Genomic DNA, 19,460 nt, shown 5'->3' with positions numbered 1-19,460 from the left:
ACCTAATTAACTAGTGATTTCTAAAAGAAAAAAAAAATTCTAAAATTTGATATAGATCATTTATTTATTAATTATTTATTAATTTATTTATAATAAATTTTGAAATGTCAATAAAATATAAAATATTATACAAATTTTCATCATCACTTTCGCCATAAACTGTAGATTTTTTTTCCAATGAAAATGATAATTTTTTAACTGTATCCGAGATAATAATTTTACAGTAAAATTTTAACTGTTAATAATAAATAAGTATTATTTAAAAAAATTAAATAATTTAAAACAAACAATTTAATTGTCAAGTTTGTTGATAATAAATTATAAAAAATAAATAAATTACACAATAAATTATTACGATAATAAAACAACTATGTATTTTCTAAAATTGAATAATTTTCATGTTAAATTTTAATAATTTGCAGAGACAATACTGTAAAAACCAACCGACCAAAATTACTATTCGAAAGTTAAATATATATTTTTTTTTTTATTTACATCATTCATATAATACCTGGCATGTATATCACACTTTTGTGTAATAAAATTGCGCATCGACATGAAAACAAAAAAAAAAAAAAAATCATAATAATACGCAAAGTAGATAAAATAATCGAAATTGATTTGAAATTACTAGATCCAATCAAATTTTCATGACAAATTTTTAAATTTATAAAAAAAAAAAATTTATAGATCTTGTTTTTGCAATTAAATATTTTATTTGATATATATATATTTTTTTTTTTTTTGGTGTATGTATAATGTAAGCGATGAGGTTTGCAGGGAAAGTGCAAATGCTATTATGGCGTTGAGTATATAAAGCTAGAATGTAGAAAACCAAGTGGTTCAGTCAGTGGTAAAACACCACGATAAAAACATACGTAAACAGCTAAATTAAAAATGAAGGTAAATTTATATAATACAAATTAAAATTGTATTTAAAAATTATTAATTGTTAATTAATATTTTTATTTTTTATTTATTAGGTCCAATTGGCCTTTGTGGTTTTAATTGCAATAAGCCAATCAACATGGGTATTTTGTGATAAATCAAAAGATGATAATAATAAAAATATTGAAAATAAATCAGACACATTATCAGCTGATTTAGAAGGACAAGGAAGCGAAAAAAAAACTGAAAAACGTGGACTTTATGGTAGTTATGGTGATTTTGGATCAAGTGGTGGTAGTGGTTATGGTGGTGGTTGGGAATCACATGGACATGATGAACATGTTAAAACTGTGACTATTGAAAAAAAAGTACCAGTACCTGTTGAGGTCATTAAAAAAGTACCTTATATTGTTGAAAAACATGTAAGTATATTTATTTTTTAATTTTATTCATTAAAAAAAAACATTAAATCTTTTTTTCATACTTATTCATTATTTTTTGATTTAAAGGTACCATATGAGGTAAAAGTTGGTGTTCCAACACCATACGTCGTTGAAAAGAAGGTAATTTCATTAATAGCTATCAATACAATCCCAAAAATTAATTACAATTTATTATTGCTGAGCAATAATTTTATAATCGTTCAATTTTTAATTTCTTCTTCAGGTACCATATCCAGTTACGGAGTATGTTAAAGTACCAGTTCATGTTCCCCAGCCTTACACTGTTGAAAAAAAGGTAAACAAAAAAATTCCCAATATATCTTTATTAATAAAAATAAACCACTTTATATTTGTTATTTTATTTTTCATTAATTGTTTAACAGCGAAGAAGTTGAATTAATTAATTAATTTTTGCTTTTTGACGATGATTTTAGGTTCCAGTTCACATCAAAGTACCTGTTGACAAACCATATGAAGTTAAAGTAAGTTTAACTTGGAATTAGTATTAAATTGATCATTTAAAAATTATATATTATTATTAATTTATAAATATTTAATTTTATACTAGGTGCATGTTCCTCAACCATACTTTGTCGAAAAACATGTACCAGTACATGTTAAGGTTCCAGTTCCTCAACCATACGTCGTTGAAAAGAAGGTAAAAAAAAAATTAATAAATAATACTAATTATTAAAAATAATTTGATAAATAATATTTTAAATTATATAATTTGTATTTTAATTTTAGGTACCATATCCAGTCAAGGTAAAAGTACCAGTTCCACAACCATATGAAGTTGAAAAACACGTTCCATATCCAGTTAAAGTGAGTAAAAGAAAAAAAAAAAAAATTCACCTTAATTTTTGTGTAAATATAAATATAATTAATGTTATTTAAATAATTGTTATATTTTTTTCATAATTAGGTACATGTTGATAAGCCATACATTGTTGAAAAAGAAGTTAAAGTACCAGTTGTCAAAGAAATTCCATATCCAGTTAAAGTACCATATCCAGTACCAATTAAACATGAACATCATGAAATTCATGAACATCAAGAACCACAAGAACATGGTGGTTTTGAACCATCATATGGACAATCATATGGTGGTGGTGGTGGAGGTGGTAGCTTTGGAGAATCTGGACATTATCAATAAACTTTAGGCTTTTAATTTCATCAAAAAACAAATTAATATTATTATTTTACAATATTTTTTTTTTTTTTATTTTAAACTTCCAAAGATCTTTATGACTCTCTATCAATTTTTTTTTTTTATTATTTTCTTTATATATATTTTTTTCTTGTTGTAAAAATAAAAAAAAACTGTCTGATTAAATTTTTGTCTTTTTATTTTTTTTGTAAAAAAACTATATATATTTTTTTGAAATAAAAATCAATGAAAAATTATTCAATCAGGAAGTGTTTTAATTAATTATAAAAAAAGTTTTTTAAATTTTCTAATATGATGCTTTGATTTTTATACATGTTGACATGTAAAATTATAAAATTTCCGGATTTCATTTTATTTACTTTCGATTTTTAACTTGATTTTTTTTATAAATCCATATTTGAAAATAAATTTTTTCTTGATCTTTCTATTTGATTTTTTTTTTATGTTATATAGATTTATTTATTTTTTATTTTTCGAGTAATTCAATGAAAGTGTATTATGTGGCTTTCACCGAGGTTTCATGTGACGAGTAAAACTTGTTTTTTTTTTTTCCTAAACATGTGTGCTGGTTGAAGACTTGGATTTAACAGAGATAATCAAATAGAGATTTTTAATCTTCTTGTAAATTTATATATTTAATACTGCACTTAATAATTTTAATTGCATTTTATTGCAAATTCGATAGTCACGAAATGTCTATCGTTACATTTCGTTGACTGATTTTATTATTATTTCTAATCCACATATCATGTCTCAAAATAATTTAAAAATTTTCTTTAGATAAATTTACTATTACTTTCATTTATTTCATTTATTTTTATGTATTATCTAGTGATACGCGAGTATGAGTGAGCATTCCACACCATGAAATTAAATCGAGCGTGAATCAAAGAGTTTTGCTGTTTTACGATGATAGTGAAAGGGGCAGGTTTCTGACCGTGAAACGGAAATGTCTATTTATATATATTTTTTTTATTTTTTTCAATTTTAAAATACCGGTATTTGACTGACTTTTGATATAATTTATATATTTCCGGACGATCGATATATAGAAATTGTTTTTTTATTTTTTTTTTCTCAGCAAAATTATTATTATCATTATTCTAGGTAGCTTTCAAAGAAATTTCTAGATTTTATTTATTTATCTATTTATTTATTTGTAAAAATCATGAAAGTTAATTCTCGAGTTGGATAATTTTATTATGCATTGCAAAATTAAAATTAATATTATGTTTTTTTTTTTGTTAGAAAAAATTTCTATGTAAACGTAGTTCCGGTTATGTCAAGAATCACGTAAATGCATAATGAAAATAATGAAAATATATAGATAAATAGAACAAATTAAATTGTTTAAATTAAATTGAAGTTTATAATTTTTTTTCTTTTGAATTTAACATATTTTTGTGTAAAAATAAATAGAGGTAATTTAATAAAAGAATAAATAAATGAATGAATAAATAAATAAGTAAATAAATAAATAAGTAAATAAATAGATAAATAGATAAATAAATAAATAAATAAACAGGTCATAAAATTAATAAATAAACACAAATATGACTAAATTAAACTTCCTTATTAATGTGAAAACCGGAAGTCAACTATTGCGTATATGAATTTTCATTTTTCCTAAACTCGATCCATAACATTATTTAAATACCTAATTTTTTTTTATTTTATAATATTTAAACTGTATATAATATACTCTAAATTCATGAATTATTTTACCGCTAAAATTCCATCAAACATCAAACACTGCTTGAATATATAAATTTTTTTTTGAATATATTTTGGAAAACAAAAATAAATAAATAAACCCCTCGAGATAATCAAGTTATATCTTTATTTAGTAATTTAATAACCATTAACAGACACATTTAGATTAATAATATATGATATAGAAACCTTAAGAATAAGTAGAAGAAAAAAAAAAGTTTTAAAAAATAAATAAATATGAAATTTAGAATGATGGAAAAAATTGGAATAATGGACAATTAATCACTGACAGGTGGAATTTATTTTTAAGGTGTCAAAAATTGTTAAAAAAAATATGAAAAAAAAAAATAATCGATATAAATTTGGATAAATTTATAAATAAATAAATAAAATCTGTAAAAAAAATTATTTATTTATTTTTAATTTTATTAAAAATACCACAAATTTTTTAATGGAAAAAAAAAATTAAATAAAAATTTTTTTTTGTTTATTATTTGATTGAAATTTATATTCATTATTGTTAATGATTAAAATTAATTAAAATTAATTATTTATATTATTTTTATTATTTTTATTGAGTAGAGATTATTGAAGGGTAACTTTATATTATAAAAGAAGTAATGTTGAAATGAGAAAGATTAGAAAAAAAAAAAAAATATAAGAAAAAAAAAAAAAGAAAAAAAATGAGACGATGAGAATAATATAAGGTAGAGAAGATATCAGGCGCAACTGTGAAGCGAAGGCAATTATCGTAGCGAAACTTGAACGTTTGCTTTTTGGATTGTGGTAGTTTGAAGCAGTTTGAAGATGAGTGTCAGTGTCTGATAGTAGCAGAATTGAGTCCCTGGGGATTCTCTGCAACTGAAACTCGAACGAACTGGGGACTATTCCATCACCTTTTTATTTATCTCATTCTCTCTTTTCATATAGCTATTCACTATCATCATCATCCTTAATTACAAAAGACCTCTGAGTCAATTCGCTTGGTAGCATCCCCGCCCAATTCACAATATACATATATATTCAAGCTATTTTCTTACAAGACATTTATTTATTTATTTAAAAAAAAAGTAAATCATCAGATGTATAAATAAACTTGTCAATTAACTTTCTTTTTTAAATTTTCTATCCAAATAATACATATTAAAATTTAATTATAATTTTGAAAATTTGCACAAGCTATTATTATTAAAATATAACTTGAAAATTAGTAATAGTTTTCTTTTTTATTTTCACGATTAAATAATATGCAAATTAATAATCATTATTAATAATAAAAATAAATTTAATTTAAAATTATTAACATTAATAATTGTTATTAAATTAATTTTTTTAATTTATTTTATTTTGTTATTTTTTTTTTTTTCATTTTTTGTTAATTAATAAACAAATTTTTTATGTTCAATAATTGATGAAAAATATATTTGATAATAATTAATGATAAAAAATATAATTTAAAAAATTATTAGTGTTTTTTTTGTTCTAATTTTTTAACTGAATTATATTTTAATTGAATAATAAAAATTAATAGTAATTTTATTCATTATTTTATTTGTTTCATTTTTATTAATTAACTAATTTTGTATTTTTTTTTTTTTGTTCAAAAATCATTAATCATGTAATCCAACTAATAAATATAAAAACCAAAAAATTGGCAAAATATTTTGCCATAATAAATTATTATATTTAAAATTAAACTAAAAATTTTTCATGAATTTTTTTCCTCTTTACTACATTATAAAAAAAAGAGCGAACAAATACAATGCGTTGAAAATTGAATTTTGAAAATAAATAAATTGATAAAACTGAAGCCACACGTTTGACAATGAGAATTGAAATCTGTTTGTCACCGTTGAGTTGTGAATTAAAGTGGGAGTGGTTGATTTATATAGCCCTGACCGAATATCAAAATATTACGAGATAGTAATAGTTATAATAAAGAGAAATTGAGAGAGACAGGAGAGAAAAAGAGGTATGAGTTACCAAGCGAATCGTTGTGGGATTGAACTAGATTGAACCCTTGAAATGGAATAATATCCAATAATCTGTCAGTCCTCTAGCTTGCGCTTGAGAATAAAAATAAAAAATGAGGGATGATTTTTCTGTTATCAGCTGAATCACAGCAGCGTGTGAGCTTGAACCACTGGCATTTATATTTTATATTTTCTATTCCACTCACTCATTGATTTATTTTAAAAAATTATTATATAACTTTTTAATCAAGTTTTTTTTTTTCAAAAATTGATTTTATATTTTATATGACCGTATTCGGTACATCCGTTTTGCTATATTCTATATATTTTTTTCTTCAAAAATTATCATAAAGAAAATTGATTTTTGCACTATTTGAGACATAATTTCTGACTCCTTAACCTTAAGGGATACGGACGATTTTTTAAAACAAAGAGTGAGACAACATTTTTTCTCTGTTTTTTGTCTTTTTCGCACTCATAGAAATATTGTGTTTCTAGAAGTCATCCGCAAGAGGTCTCTAGTGATTTTTCAATAATTCCTCATAAAAATCCATTTTTTCATACTTTAATTCACTTTAATTATTAATTGTAAAGAAAATATGCTCCAAACCTCTTTTATTTTTTTTCTATACGTTTTCTTTTGTCTCATTTTATAACCCGATAGTTTTTTTTTCATATCATATTGTCGATTGGAGATATTGGTATGTTAATGGATTTTTTTTTGACAAAAATTGCATTCTCCATAAGAGCCAATGTTAAAAGTTGTCAACTTTAAAAATTAATAAAAAAAAACGAGCTTCCGAAAAAAATTACCAAAAAATCACATAAAAAGTATTAGTATTTCAAAAATCTACCGTATAAATTTCATTTCTTTCTCATATTCTGAAAAAAATCGTCCAAATCCCTTAAGGTACATTAAGGCACAACCAGCGCAAAATTAGAGTCATCTGGCGGACATTATGTAAATCTGAACATCATTTTCCATAAGAGCCTATGTTTAACCTCCAAAAAAAAGGATCATCTTTAACAGTTAATTAATCAAAAACAAATAAGGAAACAAAAAAACTGATTACATAGAAAGATGTATCGTTATTTCATTTATCTAGTCTATAAAATTCGTAAAATCGACATTATTTTCAATTTGCGCTGGTAGTACCTTAAAGGGCCATAGAGCGCATCCCTAAAAATGATGAAATTTTAGGAACTAGCCCAAACTGTCCAATCAGAGACAGCAGAGAAACGTCATAAAAACGTCAGTGCGTCAGTGCAACGCTGAAACTTGATCTATCTACGTTCATCCGTCGTTGCAATAACTGCCTTATCGCGTTAAAAGTGAAAATATTTTTGTGATATAACTTAATTTATAAGTAATTATACGTATTATAAAAATTGTTTAAATTACTTTTATTGACCGGTTCATAACGCATCCATCATGAATAATTCTAAGCGTAATACTGCCAGTGAAAATAATGTAAGTATAAAGATATTAGAGTTCACTAAAAAGAAATGTAGTTATGCTTAAGCATACAAATTTTATTTATTTATAAATCATATCTGTATATTAATTTATTTTTTCTTAATTTCAGAATGAAAGACGTATTCACCTTAATACATTAGAAAAAAATCGCCGTGACAATCTAAAGCAGAGCTTCGAGCATCTTCGCGATACAGTAAGCAATTTGCAAGGTTCTCAAAATGCCACAAGTCGAATACAAATATTGAGAAACACTGCTGAACATATTGGAGATATGCATGATAAAATTTCAAATCAAAAAAATGAAAATGATAAGATGATTCGTCAAAATAATTTACTGCTAGAACAGGGTAATTATTTAATTTAATAATATTTATTAAAATAATATATGTATAAATATATTAATTATTAATTATTGTTTGATGTTTTTTTTTTACAGTTCGGTTGTTGTTGGCACAAGGTGCTGATATTTCTATCGTAGAAGATCTGATAACAATGGGATTAATTTCAATCTGAGATCATCTGATCGTGTGAAGATGATCGTACTATTCATCATGCTTCAAAAAGATGAAAAAAAAAACGGGACTGTCAATAATTGTAACTATTTGTAATATTAGAAAATTAACTGTATAATAATTGTGAAAAAAAAAAAAAACATATTATTCAATGTACTATTAAAATTGTACTGATAATAAAGATGATTTTTTTTATCTTAAACTAAACTTTGATTTGGACTCGACTTAATTGTTATTAAATTTAGATAAAATAAACGATTACATTTTTTTTCTTGTATATTAATTATCAGTTCATTTATTTTCTATATATGAAACTAAAAAAATATTGCGATATGTGTTTTTAGGTTTCAAATTCAAAATATTCTTAAAATTTCTTTATTTTTTTTAACGGTTAACAGTTAACTGTTAGTGTCAACGAAAAAAACAGCTCTAGTAATATTATTCAAGACATTTTATATCAAAATGATGACTTTTTTAATTACATTTAAATAATTTTTTTTATAATTAAAAATATACTTCGATGTAAATTTATTAGATCAAATTTCAAATTCAAATTCAAATCCATAGTTTCATGTAATTATTTAATCAACTGTCATAAATTTATCAATTGAGCTTCACAAATGTTCACAGATGTCAGTCTAATTTTATTCTTTCTTAACCAATCAAAGAAAAAATTTTCTCTAAAATAAACCGTGGTGACTGGCATTTGTGTGTCTGACAATTCGGCGTTGTTTTAAAACTATCAATAAATAATATCAAATTTAAACTAATATCAAATACAACAATAAAAGGTAAATAATAAACTAATCCGAATACAAATAACAATATTTATTTCAAACATTTAAAACAATATGTATCCATACAACAACAATATCATAAATGACATTTTCATTGCCTTTTGCTTTGTCATTGTTGGTTAAGCTTGTTTTCAATGACACAATGACAATAAATAACTAAAAAAAAAATTCAAAACAATTATAAAATAATTTACATTTTATATATTAGCTAAAACCCTCAATAGAATAAAATATATTATTATAAAATCATAAAAATAATTAACAAATATCACAACCTAACCTAAAAATAAATTCGAAATCTTGAATAATTTTTCATAACAAAAAAATAAAAAATTCACAACAACAATAATAATAATATAAATAAATTTATTACAGATGTTTCTTACACGTTCAGAATATGATCGTGGTGTAAATACATTTTCACCAGAAGGTCGTTTATTCCAAGTTGAATATGCTATTGAAGCAATTAAACTTGGTTCAACAGTTATTGGTATATCAACATCAGAAGGTGTTGTGTTAGCTGCTGAACGTCGTATAACATCACCACTTATGGAACCAACAACAATTGAAAAAATTGTTGAAGTTGATAAACATATTGGTTGTGCTGCATCTGGTTTAATGGCTGATTCAAAAACAATGATTGATCGTGCACGTGCTGAATGTCAAAATCATTGGTTTATTTATAATGAAAAAATGACTGTTGAATCAGTATCACAAGCTGTATCTAATTTGGCAATACAATTTGGTGATAGTGATGATGATGGTAGTGCAATGTCACGTCCATTTGGTGTTGCAATATTATTTGCTGGTATTGATGAAAAAGGACCACAATTATTTCACATGGATCCATCTGGTACATTTGTACAATTTGATGCTAAAGCTATTGGATCTGGAAGTGAAGGAGCTCAACAATCACTTCAAGAAGTTTTTCACAGAGTAAATATTAATTAATTTTTATAATTTTTTTTTGTTTTTTAATTGTTTATTTTGTTTTTTTGTTTTTTTTAGTCAATGACATTGAAGGAAGCTATCAAAGCAACGATAACAATTTTAAAACAAGTTATGGAGGAAAAATTAAATGAAACAAATGTTGAAGTTATGACTATGACACCAAATGCCATGTATCATAAATTTACTGAAGATGAATTGAAGGAGGTGATTAAGGAAATTGCTTAAATATCTACAATTAATAAAATATTTTTTTTTTTTTTCTTTTTCTAATGTTGTTATACTGGGCGTTTATTTAATCAATGATGATGATGATATTATTTTTCTTCATTGTCATGACAATACGAGCAACAACAGAAAAGTAATTATAAAAAAAAAAAAAATCTTGATACATAATTTGTCAACAAAAAAAAATAAACGCCTTGAGATCAACTGAGGTATTTTTTTTTTTTTTTTCATACCAATAATTATTACATTTTAAATACACTGAAGAAAAAAAAAAAAAATTACAATGTGTGATTTTTTTTTTGACCTGTCCAAAGTTATGTTTTATTTTTATTTATTTTTTACATAGTTGGTCCATGGTTTGGAGATTGTTTGTGTTGAATCATCCAGTCAACGAAGTAGACCAAGTTCCACTCCTGTTCCAACACCCTCATTATCAATTGCAAGCTGTTAGTTATCCAATTGTTATTTATTTTATCCTTATCAATAAAACCTCATTTTCCTAAGATAAATATTAAACATTTTCATTGACTATTATTTATATTATTATTATCTAATTAACTAATTTATATTCCATTTTTTTATTGTCTATTTTTCAGCTAATATTGTAACAAAGAAAAACAATAGTCAATCAATTTTTTCTACTTAAAATTAATTTAATAATTAATTTTGAAATTAAAAATTTTATTTTTGCGATAGTTTTTCAAATTTTTAATGTAAGTTATATTAGATAATTATAATTTTAATAATTGTTTCGATTTTATAGAGATAGAAATATTTCGATTTTATAATTATTTCGATTTTCGATATGTCCGTCTCAACTCTCAAGATGTCGTTTTTTTTTCGAATAAATGAAAATTCACCTTGTGTTTGACACATGGATATAAAACTTAAAGTTCAATGTTGATATTTTTTTTTAACAAATTATATTATTCTAAACAATTCTACAAGTAAATAGAAAAAAAAGAATGAAATTTACAGTAAAATTCAACAATTATTTCTAAAGTTAAACAACAAATTATCAAGTGAAGTATATAATCACAAATTTCAACAACTGTCAATATAATGATAATTTATTTTATGTAATCAAATAACAATAACAAATTCTAATAATCTAAACAAAAAAAAAAAAAATCTAAGCCACGTCAGAAGTTTTAAAAAAGTAAATATACAGCAAGTGATTGTGCCGGTGTTGTGTGTCTTGTAATTATCAAAACAATTAACAAATTAAAATGGAAGAAATTGATAATAAATGGGAAATGTATTTTCCATTATTTATAAATTTTATTGCATCAATTGGATCATTTTTCATAACACTAATGGTAATACCTGGTTTAAAAAGCACTTTTTTAAAAGCTAACCTTTTTGGTATTGACATGAATAAAAAAATTGGTAACAAAATGTAATAATTATTATAAAAACAATAGACAATATTATTTACATTAAAAATTTAATTATTAATTTTTTATTAATTATTTATTTCAGTCCAGAGGCAATGGGAGTTGTCAGTGGTTGTATATTTATAACAACATTATTCATGTTTATTCCTGTACCATTTAAAAATTATCTAACTGAAAATGAAAATTTTCCACATCATGAGGTAAATAAAATATTCAACAATAATTAAATAATATAAAAAATTGAGCAAATTTTAATTAACATATTTTATATTTTTAGTTTGTCGAATTACTTGCAGCATTATTATCAATTTGCTGTATGTTATTGCTTGGTTTTGCTGATGATGTACTTGATTTAAGATGGAGACATAAATTATTACTTCCAACAATAGCATCATTACCATTATTAATGGTTTATTATGTTAATTTTAATTCAACATTAATTATTGTACCAAAACCATTACGTTCATGGTTTGGTTTTTCAATTAATTTATCATTATTTTATTATATATACATGGGAATGCTTGCTGTATTTTGTACAAATGCAATTAATATTTATGCTGGTATAAATGGACTTGAAGTTGGACAAAGTATTGTTATTGCAATTAGTATTATGATATTTAACATCATTGAATTAAATGGTGTACTTCATAAGGCTCATCAATTTTCTCTATATTTTATCATTCCATACATTGCAACATCATTGGCACTCTTCAAATACAATCGGTAAGTTTTTATTTTTCATTTTTATTTTATTTAATTTTAAATCAACAATAGTATAATAATTCAAAAAAAAAAATATCATCATCATCATCATCATCATTTCTACTTTCAGTACAATTAAAAATTTAAAAAACAAAATTAAAAATTATTATTAAAAAACATTTTTCAAGTATAATTGTTTCGTTTTTTTTTTACGAGATAAATATCACAGTCACTAAAAGCTTTAATAATAATCAAGCTTAGCATAAAAATTTTCCACCAACCAATCATATTTATAATTATTATTTAACAATGATTCTGGAGCATAATAATTATCACGTGATTTATATGCTCTTTTAAGCATTGTTTTACCATCAAATAATAAACCAGTACCAATTAAATCTTCAATAAATAATACATCAATATTATTTCTATTATATTTTTGATTATTTTTTAAATAATTATTATTAATTTTTTTTAATGATAATAGTATATTAGCTGGTGATTGACAATATTGACAATACCATCCTCCATAATGATTTAAATCACCAATAATTAAATTATATTTATCTCTTTCATTAAATTCATTTTGTGGTAATATTTTATTGTTGTTTAAATGATTATTTACCATTGATATTGTACAGGCACCAATGTTTATTTTAGTTTTATTTGGATGTATCCAAAAAAATCCAAATACCGAATAACGTAAACGAAATGCAATTGGTTCTGGCCAACCATCATAAATTTTTAGAAACATTAATGCACGCCAATTTATAATTTCTTCTGGTTCACTTGTAATATAAATATCATCGTCATTTAAATTTTTAATAACACTAAATATTTTACTCCATATATATTTATCAATAAGCCTTGTTGGTTTATTTATAATTTTTTTAGTTAAACTAATATATAATATTTTATTTTGTTTATTTATCAATAAACCTTTATCAAGTTTATGACGATAATTATCATCATCATTATTTTCATTACTATAATCACATATTACAAATAAATCAACAACATGATATAGTTCATCAATAATTGATTCAATAATATCAGTATTGTAATTATTAATATTAAAATTATAAATTATTCTACGTAATTTATTACGTTGTTTTAATTTTAAATTTTTTTTTGATGACATTATACCACGCCATACAACTTCTGGTTGACCACAATCATTACCATGCCATCCTTGTTTACATGTGCATTTATTATCACTATATTTATTTATATCATTATCTGTTTTAATCGTACTTTCATCAATTCCTTCGTGCCAACATCTTGTACCATTGTAGATCTTAAAAAAATTCAATGTTTTTATGTCATTTAATTTTATTTTATCTGTTATTTTTTTATACTGTGGCTGGATTGTTTTATTGGCCAAATTTTTAATCATTATCTGAAATTTAATTGATTATTTAAATTGAGTTTTTGGGCTTATTAAAATTTATAGTTACCTCATTTTTTAGTGTATTTAATTCAACAAAACTAACGGAATTTTTTGTTGGTTTTTTTATAAATTGTGATGGTGGTGTTGTTGCAACATAAATCATGACAATAAATACTTGTAAAACTAAAAGTGTATATAATAAAATTAACTTTGCATCCAATCGATTATGCATGGCAATTTTTACTCCAATAATTTATATATTTTTAATATTTAATAACATTTTAACCCTGTTTTTTATTGTTATATTTTTTTTTTTTTTTTATCTTTTCACATTATTCTGGAAGATTATCTGAAACACAAATTTAAAATTTATATTAAATAATATTTATTATAGGTATATATATATTATATTCTGTCTGGGTGTTGCTTCGTGAAGTAAAGTTATTGATTTTGAAGTACCAATTGAAGCTGCGCTCTGAAGTTGAAGTAAACTTTTTTTGCTTTTTTTAATTTAAAATATTTATAATTTTATAAGCTGGCTTTATAAATTAAATTATATATAAAAATTATAAATTAAACAAATTGTGTTTTGATGTAAATAAAAATAAACAAATGTGTTTATGACGTCACCGGATAACCGGCTTAACTCGCGACCCAAATTGTAAATTTAAAAAAGAAAAAAAGTAATTTTAAAAAAAATATTTTACTTACTGACATAGTCTCAGCAAATCTGCTTGCTCCAATTGTTAAAACTATAAACACTTGTCCACATTTTAATAGCTACTTGTTAATTAATTGAAAAGTAAATTTCAAATTAATATATGGAAGAAGATGATGATGATGATGATGATGATGTTGATGATGATAAATAATTTAAACAAATTAAAATTAAAGAAAATTTAGATGAATGAATGTTGAGGTTGTTGGAGGTGTTGGATTGCTCCGTGTGTGGTGATGTTGATGATGATGGTGGTAGTGTTGGTAGTGTTGGTGGTGGTGGTGGTGGACGTTATCTTGGCTAGTGACTAGTGACAAAAATGAAAAACCACACCCGAGGTAGATGCCCCACCATGTAACAGTTTCATTATTATAAATTAAATGTGATTTTATTTAGCACGACAAGCGCAATACTTGTCTCAATTCAAGCGCATGCGTCTTTTTATAATTTTTTTTTTATTTTACATACTTAAAATTCACACTATTTCTACAACTTGAATTATGTATACCATGTGGTCTAACTGATGATTCACACTTTTAATATTCATCCTTTGTCAGCCAAAAAAAAAACATAAAAAAAAATTTTTTTTATACATTCAACTAGCTTAATTATAAAAAAAAAAATTTAACAATTATTGTTAGTTTTTTAAATTAACTTGATTTAAAAAGAATAATAATTAAATACTTTTTTTTTATTTTTTTACAATTATTTTAATTTTTATCAATTTGAGAAATAAAGATTTTTTTTTTTTTAATTTTATTGAGTAGTTTTGAAGTTGCAAGGGTAGATTGTTAACTGAGCTTGAGAATCTTGAGATGTATTTTTTTTATTTTTTTTAAAATTCGTCTTCCCACTTTTATTTGAGCGGAATCTCAGTTGTGCCATCAACTGAGACCATCTGCTGCGTGTATTCAATGAAAAATTCGCTTATGAAAAAGGCAGGTGTTCATACATTATTGACGTAAAGATTTAAGTCTCCCTTTCAAACTTACCTCTTGAAATATTTTTTATTTCTTTAAACACAACAAAGATGATTTAAAGTAACTACTTTTTTTTTGTTACAACAACTATTTTTTTTTTATTATCAATTTTTCTGTTACAGATATCCTTCTCAAGTATTTGTTGGTGACACATTTTGTTATTTAAGTGGAATGACATTTGCAGTTGTTGGAATTATTGGACACTTTAGTAAAACAACATTATTATTTTTCATACCACAAATTATTAATTTTCTTTATAGTGTACCACAGCTGTTTCATTTTGTTCCATGTCCAAGACATCGTTTGCCAAAGTATGCTCATATTTATTTACACAAAAATTATATGATTTTACTTTAATAAAAATTTTTTTTCCTTGATTTATTTACAGATTCAATAAAGAAAATGAAAAACTCGATCCAAGTACAGTTGTATTTAAAAAAACTGAGCTTAATTTTATTGGTAAGTTGATCAATCAATAATCAATAACCAATTAAATTTAAATTTCGAAACAATTTATTTTGCTTTCAGGACGATTTATAATGTCGATATTTAGAAATTTAAAAATTGTCAATTGGCAAGAAGATAATGAGGGCATTGTTACTTGTAATAATTTAACTTTAATTAATTTTGTTCTAATTAAAATTGGAGCAACAAAAGAATCAAATTTAACAATGATTCTTATATTTGTTCAGGTATATATTTATTTAATTATACTTATCTATTATTTATTATTAATAACAATTTTTTTTTTTACACAGATTTTATCATCGATTACTGCGTTTTTCATAAGATATCCACTTGCTTCAGTTTTTTATGATGTTTAATAGCAAAATAAATAATCCTCATTGAAATGATGACTTTTTAATTGGATTGATGCCAAATATATAATTTAATACTAGTCTGAGTTATAAAAATCATGATGAAATATTAAATTATCAAAGTTTATAATTGTTAAATTTAAAATTATATTGATTATTAATTTATAAGGAATGGATTAATAATAATAAAACTTTTTTAATCTTCCCAAATGCAATTTGTAATTAAATAATCAATAACAGCGAATTATAAACTAACATAAAAATTACAATATTGTTTTCAATAACTATATTTAACTATTACAGTAAAATAATAATCAAAAAAAAAAAAAGAATATTGATTTGTACAGAATATTTAAATTCGTTTTGTAAAAATTAACTATTAAACTAATTTTTTAAATTTTAAAACCATTGTATTATTATTTATTTACTCCATATACATATAATTGAACACGAACAAATTCGTTTCATCAAAATATCTATCAACTATTATTAAAAAAAAATATAAGAAAAATGTAGTCAGTGTAGATTAATTTTTTTTTTTTTATCAATTCAGGCACTTGGTTAACGTTAAATAATCGTCACGTTAATTTTTTCGAAATAATAATTATATAAATTATTATATGTAAAAAACATGAAGGTTTTTATTTTTTATTTTTCAATTTTTTTATTCGCAACAGACCATTAAACGCCAAGACACCAAACTCACAATCATCATCATCATATTATAGAAAAAAAAAAAGAGAAGAAATTTAGCAATTTGAAATGAATTTTTCGAGCACTATTTGATATTTTTTTTTGGATAATTTATGACATTGAATTTCGCATGTCACTCATAAATTTAGCACCTAATTTATCAGACGTTTTCAATTGTGCTCTAGCAGCATCACGAAGACTAAATATATGAGTTAATTCAATATTAGTACGTGAAAGTGGAATTGCTTTATCAAATATTTTAATGGCATTTAATAAATTTCCTCTTTGTACTTCAACTGTTCCCAATGTTTCATATGCAAATTCACATTTATCATCAATTTCAATAGCTTTATTTATAAATTCAAGACCTTTTTCAATATTAGCTTGCCATTGTAATTGTAATAAACCTCTGTGTACATATAGTGTTGCATTTGTTGGATCAACTTTTGATGCTTTTTCAAAATATTCATCAGCTTTACCAAATGCTTGTGAATCACATAACAATTGTGCATACAATGAAAAACATTCACAACAATTTGGATATAATTCAAATCCTTTTTCAAAATCATCAATAACATTTGCAAGCATTTCTGATGAACGATTAATAGCACCAAAACGATAATTAACATAACATTTTTGTGCATATGCTACACCATTATTTGGATCTAATTCAAATGCTTTATCTGAATCTACTTTTGCTTCATTTATTTTTTCGAATAATAAAAGTATCTGTCCACGATGATGATAAATATCAGAACAATTTGGATTTATTTTAACAGCTGTATCAAAATCTTTTAAACATTCATCTCGTTTTTCTTGTTGCATTCTCATCAAAGCTCTTTTAACTAATGCATTAACACGTACATCATCACCAGATATTTGATAATTATCAATTACTTTTTCAAGATCATCTAATGCTTTTTTATGATCACCAACAAGAATATAAAATGTTGCACGATGAAGCATTAATTTCATTTTATTTTGTGAATTATCATCAGTATATTTTTCAATTTCTTCAGTACATGCATCAATAACTTCATCATATAATTCGTCTTTCATTAGCTTGATGATTCTCACAAGACATCTTTAAAAAAAAACAAATTAATTAATCAAATTTATAATAGATAAAATAGTTGAATATTTATTAAACTTACTTGTTTTCTTCTTTTAATAATTCTTCATCATCAAGTGATAATATTGGATCATTTTTAAATGAACGAAAATATGTTTTAATATGATATGTACTTGGTATTGTTATTTTTTTATTTTTTAAATATTCATCAGCATGTTGTTGACCAAGTTGTTTCAATACACGATCAGCAACAACAAGTGATGCTGTATTTTGAAAATGACCAACAATACATGCAGCAGTTGCATCTTCAAGTGCAAGTTCAAGTTCATTTTCAAGTTCGTATGCTTTAGCACGTCTTAAAAATGCTTTTGCATATTTTGGATTGTATTCTAATGCTTTTGTACAATCATCTCTAACTGCACTATGTTTACCCTGTCGAAAAATAATTAATAAATTAATATCAACAATTAAATTTTTATCAATTTATTTGATAATTAGCTTGTTGTTTTGTTTAACTTACAAGTGCTTCATAAGCAGCAGCTCTATTTTGATAATTTTTAGCTAATTCATCTTTATTTTCAATTGGACAAGCTTCAATTGCCTGATTATAAAATGATATTGCCTCGTCATATTTTTTTGCACTATATGCTTCATTACCAAGTGTTTTAAATTTCAATGCTTTTTCTGCTGGTGTCTAAATAAATTAGATAACAAGTGTCAATGTGATAATTATTTAAATATATTAAAATAAATATTAACTAATTTTAAAAATAAATTAATACAAGATTATAATTAAATTAATAATAATTAAGTTATTTAACCTCGGTTTTTTCGATTGATGTTTTTGATGATTTTTCTGGTAAATCATCATCAATTGATAATTGTTTATCACTACGTTTTTTATCAATATCTTTAGTTTTTTTGTCTTGAGATGAATTTTTATAATACATATAACCAAGACCAAGTGCAACCGGTGCACCAACTGCCAATGCTAGTTGCCATTTTGGCAGTGAACCACCAACAACATTTGCTGGACTATTTGTCACCGGCATTATTATTAATAATTATTACAATATTATTTTTCAATAAAATTATACACCAGTTTTTTTTGGCTATCTTTAGTTGTTCTAAATTACCCAATTATTAGTTACTTGCTAATTTTTTTAAATGTTTCATCAACCAGATATCAAAGCACGAGGTAAACTGGATTTTTTTTTTTTTATTTCCTCGATTTTCTCTCTTCTTTTACGTCTCTAAATAACGTTTCGATATGATTAATCGATTAATCGTTTTATTGTAGAAAAAAATACCGCGAAGTTTATGAAATTTATAAATTAACTTAAGACTATATTTAATTTTTATTTTTAATTAATTGCTTCGTTTTTTTTAAGATTAATTTAGTGAAATAAATTTAATATTAATTTATTTATTTGAATTGAAATTGACATGAGAGAATATGAGATACTTGAACATGTCGTTTTTGAAGAAAAAAAAAAAAATGGCATTGTTCCAATTCTAAATTGGCGGAATTTAAAAATGG

At 23.6% G+C, this 19,460-nt stretch overlaps 5 protein-coding genes across 6 annotated transcripts; 3 read left to right on the top strand and 2 right to left on the bottom strand.

Annotated features, from left to right (window-relative positions):
• Positions 1-786: 786 nt before the first annotated feature.
• Positions 787-2,515, top strand: LOC122860234 (skin secretory protein xP2). Its single transcript, XM_044163952.1, has 8 exons — positions 787-903; positions 984-1,310; positions 1,398-1,451; positions 1,555-1,626; positions 1,766-1,813; positions 1,900-1,989; positions 2,079-2,156; positions 2,257-2,515. Exons 1-8 carry the CDS (start codon positions 898-900, stop codon positions 2,485-2,487), a joined length of 906 nt encoding a protein of 301 aa, XP_044019887.1. The 5' UTR covers positions 787-897; the 3' UTR covers positions 2,488-2,515.
• Positions 2,516-8,851: 6,336 nt separating this feature from the next.
• On the top strand, positions 8,852-10,309 carry LOC122860231 (proteasome subunit alpha type-5). The gene is made up of 3 exons (XM_044163949.1): positions 8,852-8,968; positions 9,350-9,910; positions 9,983-10,309. Exons 2-3 carry the CDS (start codon positions 9,350-9,352, stop codon positions 10,148-10,150), a joined length of 729 nt encoding a protein of 242 aa, XP_044019884.1. The 5' UTR covers positions 8,852-8,968; the 3' UTR covers positions 10,151-10,309.
• A 715-nt stretch (positions 10,310-11,024) lies between these two features.
• On the top strand, positions 11,025-16,560 carry LOC122860230 (UDP-N-acetylglucosamine--dolichyl-phosphate N-acetylglucosaminephosphotransferase). Of its 2 annotated transcripts, none has more exons than XM_044163947.1 (7): positions 11,025-11,549; positions 11,633-11,747; positions 11,825-12,270; positions 15,460-15,648; positions 15,726-15,796; positions 15,866-16,029; positions 16,096-16,560. In XM_044163947.1, the coding sequence occupies exons 1-7, from the start codon at positions 11,380-11,382 to the stop codon at positions 16,159-16,161; spliced, it is 1,221 nt and encodes a 406-aa protein (XP_044019882.1). In that variant the 5' UTR covers positions 11,025-11,379; the 3' UTR covers positions 16,162-16,560. The 2 variants fall into 2 exon arrangements, with proteins under 2 accessions (XP_044019882.1, XP_044019883.1); XM_044163948.1 differs by having other exon boundaries at positions 11,353-11,469; positions 16,096-16,278.
• Positions 12,198-14,885, bottom strand: LOC122860229 (beta-1,4-mannosyl-glycoprotein 4-beta-N-acetylglucosaminyltransferase). Its single transcript, XM_044163946.1, has 3 exons — positions 14,351-14,885; positions 13,707-13,988; positions 12,198-13,648 (listed from the first exon to the last, which is right to left on the bottom strand). The coding sequence occupies exons 2-3, from the start codon at positions 13,869-13,871 to the stop codon at positions 12,491-12,493; spliced, it is 1,323 nt and encodes a 440-aa protein (XP_044019881.1). The 5' UTR covers positions 13,872-13,988; positions 14,351-14,885; the 3' UTR covers positions 12,198-12,490.
• Positions 16,561-16,783: 223 nt separating the features above from the next.
• On the bottom strand, positions 16,784-19,397 carry LOC122860228 (mitochondrial import receptor subunit TOM70). The gene is made up of 4 exons (XM_044163945.1): positions 18,742-19,397; positions 18,441-18,614; positions 18,003-18,352; positions 16,784-17,932 (listed from the first exon to the last, which is right to left on the bottom strand). The coding sequence occupies exons 1-4, from the start codon at positions 18,970-18,972 to the stop codon at positions 16,960-16,962; spliced, it is 1,728 nt and encodes a 575-aa protein (XP_044019880.1). The 5' UTR covers positions 18,973-19,397; the 3' UTR covers positions 16,784-16,959.
• Positions 19,398-19,460: the final 63 nt, after the last annotated feature.

The sequence above is a fragment of the Aphidius gifuensis genome, linkage group LG1 (genome assembly GCF_014905175.1).
Source record: "Aphidius gifuensis isolate YNYX2018 linkage group LG1, ASM1490517v1, whole genome shotgun sequence".
Lineage (NCBI taxonomy): Eukaryota > Metazoa > Arthropoda > Insecta > Hymenoptera > Braconidae > Aphidius > Aphidius gifuensis.
This window is presented reverse-complemented; position numbering and strand designations above follow the sequence as displayed.